This window comes from Corvus cornix, chromosome 4A (genome assembly GCF_000738735.6).
Source record: "Corvus cornix cornix isolate S_Up_H32 chromosome 4A, ASM73873v5, whole genome shotgun sequence".
Classification (NCBI taxonomy): domain Eukaryota; kingdom Metazoa; phylum Chordata; class Aves; order Passeriformes; family Corvidae; genus Corvus; species Corvus cornix.
The window spans coordinates 1,351,982-1,366,887 of record NC_047058.1 but is presented as its reverse complement, the minus strand read 5'-3'; the positions used below and the strand labels follow the sequence as shown (position 1 = coordinate 1,366,887).

Sequence of the window (14,906 nt, the reverse complement as noted above, 5' to 3'; positions counted from 1 at the left end):
CAACCCTGTTTACTGATTTTTTTTTCAGAATTAAGAGTTTTCTTGCTCCTGGGGTGTGGTCTCATGACGCAGCTGCTGCTGGTTCAGGAATAACTAGGAGGATGAGGAAAGCCTAGTGTCTGTTTCCAGAGCCCAAGAGAAGAGCACCTGGGACTGGTTTTTCAAAAGGGATGATGTGAAAGTTCAAAATGCCATGTGTGCTGAAAAATACACCAGATGTTGTGCACCTTTGCATGTTCTCCATAGCCTTCAGTAGGCAAGGCCCTCAGCTCCATCAGTTATGAAGTACTTACTGGAGATAATAGAAGGAAACAGGGAACAGCCCAGACTATCTGTAGCATCAGGCAGACCCCAGATCCAGACATGGCACCCTGTGCAGACCCTACCTGGGGTAACTGACACTGTGGGCATTACAGTTTGTGTGGGATTTTCCTAGAAGTAAGGAAGTGTGCATTATTTCCACTGCCAAGAAAAAGGATCTTTATACAGAACATGCTGCTCTGCTTCAGGATGAGGACAAGGACACAGCAGTGGGATTGGCACGTGGAGCTGTGGACAGACTCCTCTGCTATGACAAGCTGGCTGAATCTGTCTGCAGTGCAGTGCACTTCCAACGCGGCGCAGCTGCTGCCCAGCCTGTGCCCAAGGGCCAGCAGCCAGGCAGTGGTCACCAGCCCCCATGTGCCAGGCTGGGTGGGGGCACTGCTGCAGCCTGATGCGTCACCAGTTTGTCACCCGTGACCGCAGGGGCCTCACTGTAGCAGCAGCTTCCTTCCTTCTCCACGTGGCTGCTGCACTGGCTCCTTGCCTTTGTCGTTCTGTGTCTGGGGAGGAAAGATTGCTCTTCCTTATCGTTCACGTGCTGGGAATTCACAGAACACTCCCAGGCGTGGTGAGTGCAGACTGAGAAAGTGTCAAGTGCCCTTCTCAGATCCACTTTTGCACTGTTCCAACCCAGTCCTCCCCACACCAACCATGGGATCCCTGCCACCAGTTCGTATCTCCTGTGTGCTTGCTAACAGAGCTTTCCAGAATATGAGAAAAACTGATTTTGCTCTGTCTCTCCTGGGCTGTGTGATGGCACCTTATCCATCCATGCTCAGAATGTTTTGCTGTCTCCTAAAACAAGATTGTTGTTTTGAAAAGTTGTATTATGATATTACAGATACCCAAAGCAGAAGTAAGGGGCTGCTGCCGCATTCACCTTAGGTACAGATGCCTGGTCCTGCATTGTATGAAGGACAAGACTTTTCCTGCCACTGTTCCAAATCAAATGGGTAAATGTAAATACGTGAATAAAAATCTACGCATCTTTTTTAGTCACACAGTTTGAGTTTCAGCTTCCTGGTTGGTCCAGATCCTACTAGTGATACATTCCTGTTGTGTTTTCAACCCAGCCAGCAATCAAGTCCCACGCAGCCACTTGTTCACTCTCCCACCAGTGGGATTGTGGAGACAATTGGAAGGGTAAAAGCTGGAAAACTTGTGGGTTGAGATAAAGACAGATCAATAGTGAAAGCAAAAGCTGGCACGTAAGTAAGGGAAAAACAAAGGATTCATTCACTGCTTCCCATGGGCAGACAGGTGTTCAGCCACCTCCAGGAGAGCAGGGCCCCATCACATGTAATGGTGACCTGGAAAGACAAACACCATCACTCCACATCACCCCCCACTTCCTCCTTCTCCCCCCCCCCCCCAGCTTTATATACTGAGCACAATGTCATGTGGTATGGTCAGTTGGGGTCACCTGTCCTGGCTGTGTCTCCTCCCAATCTCCCCTGTACTCCCAGCCCTGTCACCACCGTGGCCATGAGAAAAGCAGAAAAGGCCTTGGCTTTATGTAAACACTGATTAGCAATAACAAAATCATCTCTATATTGTCAACCTTGTGTTCAGCACAAATCCAAAACAAAACCCCATATTAGCCACTGTGAAGACAATTAATTCTACCCCAGCCAAAACCAGCACAGTTTCCTTTTGACTTAGTTCAAGACAATGTAGGCTTCTGCCCTCCTCCAGCAAGCTCTGTTCCCTGAGAAGGAGTTTCAATGACTCAACCTTACCATGGTCTTTTCCTCCCTTGAGCCAAGAAGTACGTGAACACTTCAGCCCCCACAGCAGCTTTTCCTGCTTCTCCCTATCCCAGTGGCTGCAGGCTGGAGTGGCATCTCATGGGAAATGTCTGATGAAGGAATACAGGGCCACAAGGGAGGATTCCACTGTACCACTGCAGACCCAAACCATGTCTCACTATCACTACAGCACAGCTGTGTCCAGACCAGGGACTGGGATTTGGTTGGCTGCATTGAATTAGTCAGATTACTTGTATTTGAGGACAGGATGTTGAATTTGAGTGTAACAACAGCAAAGGCTCATTTCAATTCAGCTGAATGCAAGTAAGCAGAAGAGATTCTTTCATTGGAGCGGAAGAAAAATTGAGAGCTGTAGAAGACAGCAAAAGGCAGTAAAATACCTTGAAAGGGATATTTCAATAGAAAACAGATACTTCTCTTAGACAGGACAAGTGCTCAATTACTGAATTATAGAGATTAACTAAAACATTTAATTAATAATACATCATTTCAGTTAAGAAACCATGATTTTATGGTCTCAAAGATTTTCTACATGGACAAGTTCCTCTTTTTGTCTCGGGGCATCTCCATGTTCACCTGTTTCCAAAGCAGTCGAAAGACGCTGCAAGTATGTATGGCCCCAATCAGGGCTTGTAATTGAAAGCAATTAACCAATTAAACCAAGCAGCTCAATTGCTCTGTGAGAAGGGAAGATCCATCTGTGAGATGCAGTAGGAGTGGTGGTCTAGGTGTTTGCAGCTCTTGGGAAATTTTGGGGTTTAGATTTGTATACCTGAATTCCTCATATCTTAAATGTGGTACAGTGATATAGAATATTTCAGTTGGAAAGGGCCTACAACAGTCATCTGTCCCACACTAGTAATGTAAAAATTTAAGGTGTTTCATGAACTTAAAACGTAGTGATGGGTGTTAGAGAAGCTGGTGAGAAAGTGAATTGTGAGGACCAAGATGGTTCAGCTCCTTATGAGTTCTCTCTCAGACCTGCGTGTGTGTAATTGTGTGTTAAAGCTTATTCATCAGAAAACAACACAAGGAGGAAAAAAGAAATGGTTGCTTAGGAATCAAAAGAAATAAAGGAAAAAATTTAAAAAACAGAAGGGGGGGAAGCATACTCAGCAGAAAATACGAAATAGAGTAGAAGTAATTTTTTAACTTTCCTCTTCACACCAGGGTTTCCGCTCTGCCACACCTCTGACAGTGGTCACTGAGACACTTGTTTTCTGATAAAGAGGAAGGAAAAACCACCAGCTGTTGCCCTGGATGCTCAGAGACACTCAGTGACAGAGTGAGCACAGGCAGGGAAGTCTTCCTGATTTACCACAGCTTGGGGAAAGCGGGTCAGTCTGGCTGGAGCGGGAGCAGCTGTGCCGCTGGCAAGGATGGAAACGCTGCTGCGAGTAGCTGTGCTCGTGAGTTCCCTTCTCCACTGCAGCGGTGAGTCTGGTCTGGGCATGGGCCCCTCCCTGGGGTGGCCCTGCCCTGCGCTGGGGTGTGCTTGGCAGGGGTGGCTCTGTTTTGGGAAGAGAGATATGGCAAAAAGGCCAAGTCTGTGTGCTGCTGCCTTGGGGCTCCAGGTGTTTCAGATCCAGAGGCCACAGAGTGCAACAGTACATGAGGCCATGGAAACGCTGCCCACACACGTGGTGACAGTTATTTCATGGAACACAAAGGGTCTGATTAGTGCTTGTGTTTCCAGGAAAAGGCAGGTTTGAAACCCACCAGAAGAGGTAAAGCAATGTCTGTGGAAGCTAAGAGTCAATCCTCAGAGTGAGAGAAATGTACTGGACAACAGCAATGGTCCTAATTTTTACAGGAAAGTGTGAAGAGTTTTAGGCTTCTTTACCCCATGGTTTAAGCTTCTCATGTTTGGCTTAGGCTGAGAAAATGGTGTGTGTCAGAAAAACAAATAGGCAATGGAGAAGTTTTTGCTGTTCCTCAGAAGCCCCAAGGGTGATGTCTGGAGCAGACACTGGCTGAGACCAGGGAGCTGCCACTTGGACTTTAGACCAACTCTTTCCCTCAGGCCTAAATTATCCAATAACTCTGACCCTGTGCTCTACTCAGTGTTGGTGGTGTCAGGAAAGCACCAGGCAGAGCAGGAGAGCCAGGCTGCACACATGGCAAGAGTCGGTGCCCCTGGCCATCAGCTGCCTCCCATCCATCTGCCTCACGCCACACGGATTTTTGGTTAACCCACCCCTGAGCAGCCCATCCCTCATCATCCCCACTGACTGCCTGTGCTTCTCATCTGGTGGGTTCTCCTTGCCAATGCTCTTGCCATGGCTTTATCACCTGGGAGCTGCCTTCACCCTGGCTGCTTTGTGGCTTAATTTTCATCCTCCTTTATTCCTGCAGCTTTTCTGGACCTGAGTGGCCCCAGTGAGGTCAGAGGTGTCTGGAGGGGGTCTATCACTCTGCCTTGTGCCTATGTGCCTGTGGAGTACCTTGTGCAGCAAACCCTCACCTGGACTGTGGTACATGACAAGGGATCAGGCACCATCATTCGGAGGGATGGCTCTGATGACCACATTCTCCTGTCAGAGTACAGGGACAGAGTCAGCATCCCAAAGGATGCTCCAGGAAATGTGTCTCTCCTCATCCTGAACCTGGAGGTCTCTGACAGGGGAACCTACACTTGCCAGGTCACCTGGAAAGACAGCAACAACAGCCTGATAGCAAAGGAGATCACCACCAAATTGGAGGTTGTTAAAGGTAAATCCAAAAAGGAGGCTGTTCAGGAGGGGAAGGCTTGGCTCAGGAAGGCTTCTGGGAATTGGAGAGAGCAGGGGGGAAGTGACCACATGTTGCCATGCAGAAGCATTTTGCTGATCAGTGTCAGCCTCCAGCAAGAAGCAGCAAATATATCAGAGAGAAATTCTGCCCAGGACATAGCACCCTGCAGCTGGGGGAGGACCTCTGGTTCCTCAATTTCCAGTTTATCCCTGGCTCTATCTGTAGCCAATGGCTCAATGTTTCTCAGGGGCATGCCGCAGTAGGCAAGTCCCAGGGATACTGCATGGCTGTTTTTTGACTAAATTTCACCAGCATGTGCTTGCCCTCCCTCTGCCCAGTGTGGGGGGTTTATAGAGGCACAGAGACATCATCAGCCCAGACAGCAGGACACCAGTGCCACGGGCAGCACAGCTGAGCTCATGCTGTGCAGGGAGGTGATGTGAGAGCCAAGCTGCTTCCTCCTGGGAAGGCACCGACAGCAAGAGTGAGAACTGCTGTGGCAGGGAACCATCCCCACCACAGCCAGGGCTCTGTGACCTGGGCCCCTCTGCTTTGTCTTCCAGTGGCAGCCACCAAGCCCATCATCAGAGCCGGACAGCTGGGGCTGACGGTCCCGGCCGGAGCCAGCACCAGCCTGACCTGCGAGGCCAGCGGGTCCCCTCCCATCAGCTACCGCTGGTTCCGCAGCGTCCCGGCGGGGAAAGCCGTGCTCCTGAGCAGCGGGGCTGAGCTGGCGTGGCACAGCCTGCGGCCCTCTGACAGCGGGACGTACTTCTGCGAGGCAGAGAACAGGGCTGGGGCCGGAGCCGTGCAGCGCAGCGATGCTGTGCAGCTGACGGTGACAGGTGAGTGCCCACAACCGCAGCTCGGAAGAGAACATCCTTCTGCAGTGCAAAGGAACAGCATCCTACTTCTCTGCCCTCAGAGAAAGAAGGAAGTGCCAAACGCCTTCAGCACTCTGACACACTCCTCCCCGCTGGCTCCAGTCGGTGTCCTCCTTTATTTCCTGTATTCAGTTTCCTCCTCTTTGAGGAACTGCTCTTTTCTGAGGCAAAAGAGAGTTGCTACTTCAAACATTTATTTATTTATTCCTCTGCGGGTTTTTTGAAGTTCTCCCTGGCTCTGTAATGCTGCCCACTGCAGTTCAGCAAGTTTAGACAAGGAGTCGTGGCTTTATTTTGAGAACAAGGAACAAGTGAGTGGTAATGCAGTGGGGGAACAAACCAAACTGGCCTTTGCTCCCCGTGACCAGCTGCGTGTCTCAGGGAGACGCACTGCACTTCACACGCACCAGGCTCTGACACCTCCAGGCTCTGCAGGATGATGTGTGACAGGTTGGACTCAATGGCCTCAGAGCCCTTTTTCAATCTAAATGGTTCCATGATGGGTGTCTGGTGGAAAACTTGCAGCTCTCCTTGGCTGGTTACTTGATCAGCAAAGCTGTGAAGTCCCTGATGGCAGAGCCAAGCACAGGTACCACACAGTGGCCTGTGAAAGAGGCAGAGCCTGCTGAGCTCCCAGGGCACGAAGCTTTGGCTGAAGCCCTGTGGTGTTTTTCGCAGCACTCACACGCTGCAGGGAACAGCCCGGGAACAGGGGTCAGTGCTGCAGACGCTGGCTAACGCTGCTGGCACAGCATCCCCCTCCTGTCAGCCGGGTGGGGGCTGCTTCCTCCTGTGCCTATCCCACCTGTGGAGAATTCTGTATCACACCAGCATCACCAACATGGTCAAACCCCTGTGTGAGCCTCTTCCTCCCCCTTACCTTGCAGATCTGCCCACAACAACAGTGGCCTTGCAGAGGAATGTGGCAACCACGGGGGGACACCACTCAACCACAGGTCGGGGTGAGAGCAGTGACAGCTACGGCGAGGATGGGGTGTTGGGGCACTGTGGCACCAGCGCTTGGCAGTGGTTTTATTGCTGGGGAACAGAGTCTTGACAGTATTGATTTTCAGTCCATATGCCTCAGTTTTTAACCCAGATGTTTCTGAAAGCAGAGCTTCCTTCCCCCAGTTTCCATTCCACCGATGGCTTTTTGCTTGCTAATAGGTTGTGCCTCTGTAGGAGAGACTGTATGTGTCTTAGGACTGCTGATAATGCCATTTCCTAAGTTTCAGAGCATATGGGATGGAATGTTCTGGGGTTGGCTCTTTTCTAAAGAGCTTTTTTGCTTGTTATCTGATCCTGAATGGAAGCTGCTGAGGGGAGGTAGATCTGGTGTCTCCAGTGGCAGACAGGAGGGATGCAAAAGCTGCTTCAGACCTGACTGAAAACATGAGCCTGACCAGGGACAGCAGTTTTGAGGGAGGGCTTGTGATTTCCCATTTATTTTTGTGGGATGTGGGAATTTAGGCCTGGACTAGAGCAGGTCTGCTTGTGGTAACCTTCTGTGTTTGGATTATGTTTCATTTGGATCGATGGTGCCCCAGCAATCACGTGGGGATTGTAGAAGCTGGTGTCAGTCACCAAAAGCTGAGGAAAGATGTTGACAGGTGTTGATTGTTCTTGCAGGAAAAACACAAACAGAGCTGGTGTCCCAAGGTACCCCAGGAATCTTCTGGACTCCATGGGGCTCCACCACTACTGCAGGTGTGTGTGTACGGACATACAAATACACATCAGTATCTGGTGTGTGTATATGTAGTTTGTGTATACTTGTATAGTGTGTATATATACTGTATGTAGTATCCATCCAGTGAATGTATGGTACTACATGTATTCTCTCTATAGTATAGGGTATAGACAGTGTTCATTTCTGCAGTTTGCCTATTTTCATTGCCTTGTAAAGGGGCTGGAGGCATTCTCTTCTGATCCTACAGCTCTAATCCCAGATCTCCGGGTGCTAAAGTGAGGGCTGGAAATGCACTGTCAGCCTTTCACTCAGGTTTGTTTTGCAGATCTGTCCATAACAGCAACAACTTCCGAGAGTGGTGTGGGATATCCAGGGAAGAATGATACAATTCATGGTAAGTAAGAACAAAACCAAGCTGAGAAGAAGATTAAGGACCCAAGCCAGATGCTCTGTAGTCAAGAACTTTAGCTTCAAAATTAGTATTCTGCCTTTTTAGCTGCAAATAGCATTAATGGCTGTTCTCAAAGGACCCAGATGATTCATGGTAACTCTTTAAAAAGCTCTGGATGTTTTTATGGAAGAGTGAAAAAAAAAAAAAAAAAAGTTGATATGTGGGGCACACAGAGTTGCTGCTGTGTTCCTGAGCAGCTGGTCCATTTTTTATCTCAGACTGTCAAAGCTGGAACAGCAGCAAAACCTCAGTGTGTGCCTCGAGCAGATCTACACATCCTCCAGCTTTACAGCATTGTGACAGGTTTAGGCGCTTTCCAAAGAGAACTGAGCAGCACCCTTGAATGGAAAGCTTTATTTCATGATATGCAGTGCAGTTATCCTGCCCAGCTCACATCCCTGTTACCTCAGCATTATGAGATAGACGCTGTCTGTACGGCTGTGGCCTCTTGGTGAGGTGTACACAGAGTTCTGGGTCACACAACACAGAGCTGCCGGACCAAGGGTCTCTGGGGACACGGCTCTGCAGGGACACAGCCCTGGGTGCTCAGGCAGGGCTGGCTGTTGCTATCCTCAGGGACATGGTAAATGTCATGTAACTGCTGCTGCTGTCACCCAGGAGGGCTCCTCTGTCTTAAAGTCCTCTATTGTATTGCTTTAGATTTCCAGAGGACTGGCTTGTCCCTGTACCTGGTCATCCTGATTGCTGTGGTGTGTGGTGCTGTGGTTTTCCTTGTCATCTCTCTTATTATTTGTGTTACAAAGCCCAAAGAAGGTGAGTAGAATGTTCTGGAAAACCTGAATGTTTTATGCATGCCCAGCATGGTTTTACCTTTGATGGGTTTTGGGGCCCGGAGCACTGCTTGCAGCCACTAGCTGCAGCTCTGGCACCTGCATCATACAGGCAGTAGATGAGATGCACGAGTTGACACGGATGGTGGGAGATCCAAAGAGGCAGAGAAGTCCTCGCAGTCAGGAGGGTCTTCCGGGCACCAGACATGGGGTTGGGGCAGCAGTGGCCCTGGTGCTCCTGAGCTGCACCCTCCCATCCCTGTACTGGCTCTGAGGCAGCTCAGTCCTTGCCCTGCAGCCCATCCCAAGGTGTGTGGCTTGCTCTGCCACAGAGCCTTGGGATGGTTGTTTCTCACTGTTCCTCACAGACATCCCAGGGCTCAGGGTCACCTGCTTGGCCAGGTTCATAGCACCAAACCTTTAAAGTCTCTGGCAGAAGGTTCATCCCGTCCTGCTGCTGGGGAATGCCTTTGGCACCAGTTGCTGCTCAATAGTTCCCATAGTTGGCACCCAGAGGGAAGTGCCAAGAACCTGTGAAGAACTGTCAATTCTCCCTATTTCATATAAATTTGTTTCCTCTCTGGTGTTTAGTCACAGGATGTATTCACTGAATGCCTCTGTTTCTCCTGCACTGCCACCAGAAATCCCCCTGACCAAATGTTCCTAGGAGCCCCCTCCTCACCAGCTGTGCTTGGCTGTGGGCACACAGGTGTACTTTGGGGTTTGAGATCCCACAGACTTAATTTTCTCCTCTGTTTCTCTAATGACCTTCCTATGACTCCATGCTACCAATTAATAATAATAATAATTTTCAGATATTTCTTTTGCCATTTTTCTTATTTTTATCTTTTCCTTTTTAAAGGAATCCAGAATAACCACTTTCAAAACTGTTCTTTATTGAACTTCTAATGAATAGGGAAACTGGGGAAACTGTGAGCTTCTAGTTTCTAACCTCAACTTTATCTTTGACATTGGGCTGGTTTTTTTGATCCAGTTGTGTGACAGCCAGGTTGCTTTCATTTTCTTGGACTGAATCCTGGGAAACTGAGTCATCACCCGCCTGACATGATATCCAAGGTTGTTATTTTTGCTCTGTCTTCAGAGGTCATTCTCTTATACCAAGAACATAAGCAAAGAAATTCTTTTCTTAAGAAGGTAAATGCAAATTATTGACACAAATTCTGATTTTTCTTTTCCAGCTCAAGTCTATGACGTAAAATCGTGAGTATAACCCTTTATCTGGCGCATTGATGAGTCCTGGGGGGCTGTATCAAAGCAAAAATAAAAAGCACTGCTATTAGCTGTCATGATGAAAAACCCCTTAAGCAGTTTGGTTGAAGAGGTTCACAGTTAGCTCAAGAGCTTGTGGGCTTTCCACAGCAACACAGAATGTGGGAAGAAAGCATATGTATTTTTTTCATAGCAATATCAGAACTGCAAAAGTGAGCAAGAGCTGCTTATTAATTTCTAAGCCCGGGGAAGGGCTACTGAAGACAATTGCCAAGGCTAAATTCTCTGTGTTTTTCCAAGGCTAAATTCCCAGTGTTTCTTCAAATGCAAAGAAAAGGAACTCCCCTTCTAGAGACCACTGGTTATATTCTGATTTATCCTCAAAACATCCCTGGCTGAATTTGCTTCTTCTAACCATAGCTGTGGCAGGAAGTTATAGCTGTTTCTAAACTTGGGTTTCACATCCTGATCTACTTGTAGCCTGTGGAAGTTTTACTGAAAAGCCTGATAATCCAGTCAAAACATACAACTAGAACCACTTCTGTAGGTATAAATTAGAGTGCTGCTGAGTTGAGTATTACAGTAGGATGTGCCAGCATCCCAGTGCTAGGCTTCCCCAGCAGTGTGCAAGGCAGCAGTTTTAAGTTACAGTTGAACCCTGAGCAACAGGACAAATGCTGTGATGACATTTCTCCTCAGAGGATCTATCTTCATTAAAAAATATTAGATACCATAAGCTAGACAGTGGATGTGGGCTGCTTTTAGTTCTCAATTTACCCTTCCTCCGATATTTTAAATAAATATTTATTTATTCATCTTCAATAATTATCTGATCGCACCAGTGCAAGAAATGGCGGTAATCCTTTCATTACTTGCACATACTTTGCTGCCTTTCCCTGGAAACCTTCTCTGGGTTGGAAGCAATGCTTCTACAATGCCCAAGGTTTTTCAGCCACTGGAAAGCAAAGGACAAAATTCTCTCCTTCAGAATATTGCTATAGTCCAATGGCTCAGGTTTACACAGGTTTGAGTCAGACCACTATATTAGCCAAAACCTGATGGTTGGGAGATGCTTTGTTTACTCTGATTGATACTCTTCTTGCATTTTGATTTCAGCCGTAACTTGAGAGCAGCAACTTCTTCAAGCCGTGATAGCACAGGTTACTATGAGGAACCCATCTCTTCCACTGAAAACAACTATGTGATGGAGCCCAGGGAAAACAAAATCTCTGAAGAAGTAAATAAGAATGTATCTGACTGTGCTGGAAACCCCCAGGAATCTGAGTATGAAGTAGGGGACACTTCCTGAGAACTAACAGCGCTCTGCAGATACCAGTCCTCAGGAGTACCTTCACCCAGACAAAATACTTATCTTTCTTCTCACTTTTGCCCCTGACAGATAGGTTGGACAAGCAGTGGTTGCTCTCCCTTCACAATCCCTGCAGCAAAAATGCAGATCTCATCAGGAACTTCAGTTACAGACTCCTGTATAGAACTTCTTGTTTTGTTTTCCTTGAGTCCCTCTCACCACCTCTCTCCAAGAAAGCCCTTTGAAAGCTGTGGCATGCAGGTCGCAGACTAGGAGCACTGTACTAAACTTAATGCTTTAGATGGCCAAAAGGATCAGCGTTTCCAGCCTTCATGGGGTGGGAGGAGAGCCAGCACCAAGGGCTGCTCAGCATCCCCATCCCTGTGGGTGAGCAGGGGAGGATGTGGCTGGCTTGGGAATTGATGGTTCTTCTCCTGCCCACCTGATGCTGCACAGGTTTTAATGAATGAGGGGTCTTTTAGAAACACTGGAAGGCAGATTAAAGCCAAGAGAAACTCAGGAGCCTGCCATGCTAGGAGAAGCAGTGCAAGAAGCAGGAATGTCCCATACAGTCCTTGTGCTGCCCTTGATCCCCTCCCCCAGCACTGCAGCAAGGTCTAGGCACACTGGCCATAGCTGTGGGTGGTTCTGATACTGCAACCAGGCTCATTCTTTCTGAACTCCCATTCTCTGTTCTCTCTTTAAATGCATGATGGATATTTGAAAGAAATTACAGACTTTTCCATAAATCTGGGGTAGGATTGCTTACACATGCCTCACATATTTTGGTGTGTGTATTTCTGCACCACTGGCTCATTTTGGAATGCCAGCAAGCCACTCACAGCTCCTCAGTAGATACTCAGGAAGTACTTTCCTCCCAGCTTAAAAGGCCTGAAGGGCAAGTTATGAATAATCTCTACTGCCCTGAGTAAAGCTATCATGCAGATTTATGGAAGAACCTTTTTATAATGAACAGGGCAATCCTGTGTCCCATTAAAAGCCATGCAGACAGATGTAAAACAGAGGAAGTCACCTGAGGGATGAGTGGGATGCTGGTGGCACAGGATTAATGGACTCCCAGCTGTGCTGCTCACACCCAGGACAGCTCTGCATCTGCAGATCTCTCCAAGCATCAGTTCAAAACTCACCAGAATTCAAAGGGAGTGTGAGGTGCTAATGGAAAGGTATTCCAGTCAAATAACAGGATTGTGGTACTGTAAAACCCATGGACTGTCACTACCTTATGTAGGCATGTTGGCCTCATCTTGGGTTTAGCAGAGCAAGAAAAGTTACTGAGAAAGATTATAAAGAATAATTATTGGTACAAAACTACATCTGTGCAAACAGTCTCTTGGAAAAAGGAGAAGAAGAAGCAAATGAGCAAAGTGTGCTCATGGGGGTCAGGGCTGAGAAGGTGAAGGGGCTATTTGTTTACAGCTTCTCTGAAAAGGATGCAGAAATTAGTGATAATTGTCTGGTAGCACTTTCAAAGGACAAGGAAAAGTACTTTTTTGTATGCAACACAGAAATAAATGTGGAACACAGCTGCTCACCTGCGACTGAGAGCCAGAGGTCTAATGGGAAATTAGAGGAAAGAATGATTTAAAAGTTCATCAAAATGCACAAACCACCAGGCACACTTTCCAGGCACTTATCAGTGACCTTATACTTTCTCCCTGCATGTTTCTGTGCTAAAAGTTTTACTTTTCTTTGTTAAGAATGTACTTAAAAATCAAGGGCAGGGACATCTTGATTTTTGAATGAAAAGGGAATACATGGCAGCTGCTGGTGCTGTCATGGAGAGAACTACCAACATGTACATGTAACTTATTGCAGATGTGGAGAAAATAGGTGTGAGTGTGTGTTTCTGCATGTGAGTGTGAGCTCAGAGGAGGTGGGAAGGGAATGTGGCAGATGCTGGAGCACAACTCACCCATCTGAGCTTAGCCTGACTGCTGTGCCCACTGAAGGGGCAATAGGGCTCTGGCCACCTGAAATGACCTACAGTGCACTTCATCTGAGGTGTCATGGTGTGGCCTGAGCTCCAGCCTGAGGAGAAGGGAGCACTGAGGGAAGGCAGAGGTGCAGAGACAAAGGGCTTCCGACTGAGGGACAGTCACATTGTGGTCTGAGCTCTCACAGCTGAAGCCCCATGGATAATGGCTGCCAGGAATCCCACAGCTTGCCCCAAAATCACTCAATTCCAGCTGCACTGCAAAGCCACAGGCGATACAGCCCCACCAATGTGGATAAACGGTAGTGTTATCCTGGCTGGACAGCTAGCACCAGGAGCTGATGCTATTAAATACAGCTGTTGTAAGGCAAGCTCATGAAACTGAAAATAAATCCATGAGTTATGGTCTCCATGTGTTTTGTGTCTGCATGCACTGTGGGACAGCTGGACAGGGTCCAGATTCTGACTTGGTATGGGGTGTACCTGGGCAGAAGGGTAGCTGTTGTGCACCCGGTGCACTGGCAGGCTAGAGGATGAGCTGAAGTCACAGCAGATCATCCCAGACCAGCAGTTTTGTTTACCAAACCCAGAGCTCAGCCAGCCTCTGCAGAGCACTGGGAGGAGGAACTGAGTGGCCTGAAAAAAGACAGTATCAGATAGTGGTGAGTCTACACGAGCACCAGCAGCGGGTGCGTGTGGTAACCACAGGTAAGGGGACATCTCTATTGTTCTGATGGCTGGGTGTGTGCAGCCCACCCACAGCACCAGGAAAGAAAAGAGTACTCAGATGACATTGTATATATGGGTCACTCCCTTGGTGTCAGGAGGTGTTTACAAGGATTTGGCCAAGCTAATAGCAACCCAGCACTAATGTCATTGACCTGAGAGTTCCTGGGAAGGGAAATGAATTTTTTCAGAGAGAGCACTTGTACATCTTGTTTCTGTCACACAAGCTTTAAGGGAAAATGCTAATTTACATTAATTTCTGTTTCTTTAAGTGGAACAAGGTCATGTTTTGATGACTGACTGTATGATTATCTGATGTGGCAGAACTGTGGTGTGAATGGCTGGGGGAGATCACACAATCAGCTTCTGTGCGACATCCAAAAAGTACCCAGTAAAATACAGTCTGTTGAGTCAGATCTGTGAGTTAGTTACAGCTGGACCAAACAAGAAAGTCTCAAGTAAAAATTGCTTCTTTTTTGAGGGCATAGAGTTCAAAAAGAGCACTTTGAGACCTTTCTTCTTCACTTATCTACTTTTTGGTGATTTGCTCAAAGTTGGGTTCTGAATTTCATCTCCTTGAACACTAAGGTTCTTATTTTATCACCAGAAAAATGGTGGCAAACTGGCACTGGCAGATTTTGTCAGAGCATGAAAGTACAATGCAGGCTCAGCAGAGCTGGTCGCTATGAACAGGGTCTGAGGGACCATCTGTGGTCAGGCTCAGGGACATGAAGACTTTACTGTGTCACCTCCAGTTAGCCCATGATGACTAGCAGAAACTGCAGAACAAAGAGTGCCTGAGCTGTGGTACTTGAAGAAATTACACTTGAGAGTGTCCTGTCCTGTGTGTGGGAGGAAGGTGGGTACCGGGGGGACAGGCTGCAGGGTGCCTAACCTGCAGCACTGCGTGGGAGAGAGCAGCAAGTCCAACCCAGAGCAGAGACACTGGAATAAAATGCTGCACTTTAATAAACCAGGTGGCTAGCCATCATGGCTGAGACACTGAAGGCTTTTTCTTCTTGTGTTCAGATTCAAAACTGTGAGG

General features: G+C 47.8%; 1 protein-coding gene across 1 annotated transcript; it reads left to right on the top strand.

Moving 5' to 3' along the window:
- The first annotated feature begins 41 nt into the window (after positions 1-41).
- Positions 42-13,543, top strand: LOC104691272 (V-set and immunoglobulin domain-containing protein 4-like). Its single transcript, XM_039571939.1, has 10 exons — positions 42-1,277; positions 3,264-3,527; positions 4,449-4,805; positions 5,390-5,671; positions 6,598-6,672; positions 7,340-7,417; positions 7,726-7,794; positions 8,512-8,625; positions 9,842-9,863; positions 10,989-13,543. Exons 2-10 carry the CDS (start codon positions 3,473-3,475, stop codon positions 11,179-11,181), a joined length of 1,245 nt encoding a protein of 414 aa, XP_039427873.1. The 5' UTR covers positions 42-1,277; positions 3,264-3,472; the 3' UTR covers positions 11,182-13,543.
- Positions 13,544-14,906: the final 1,363 nt, after the last annotated feature.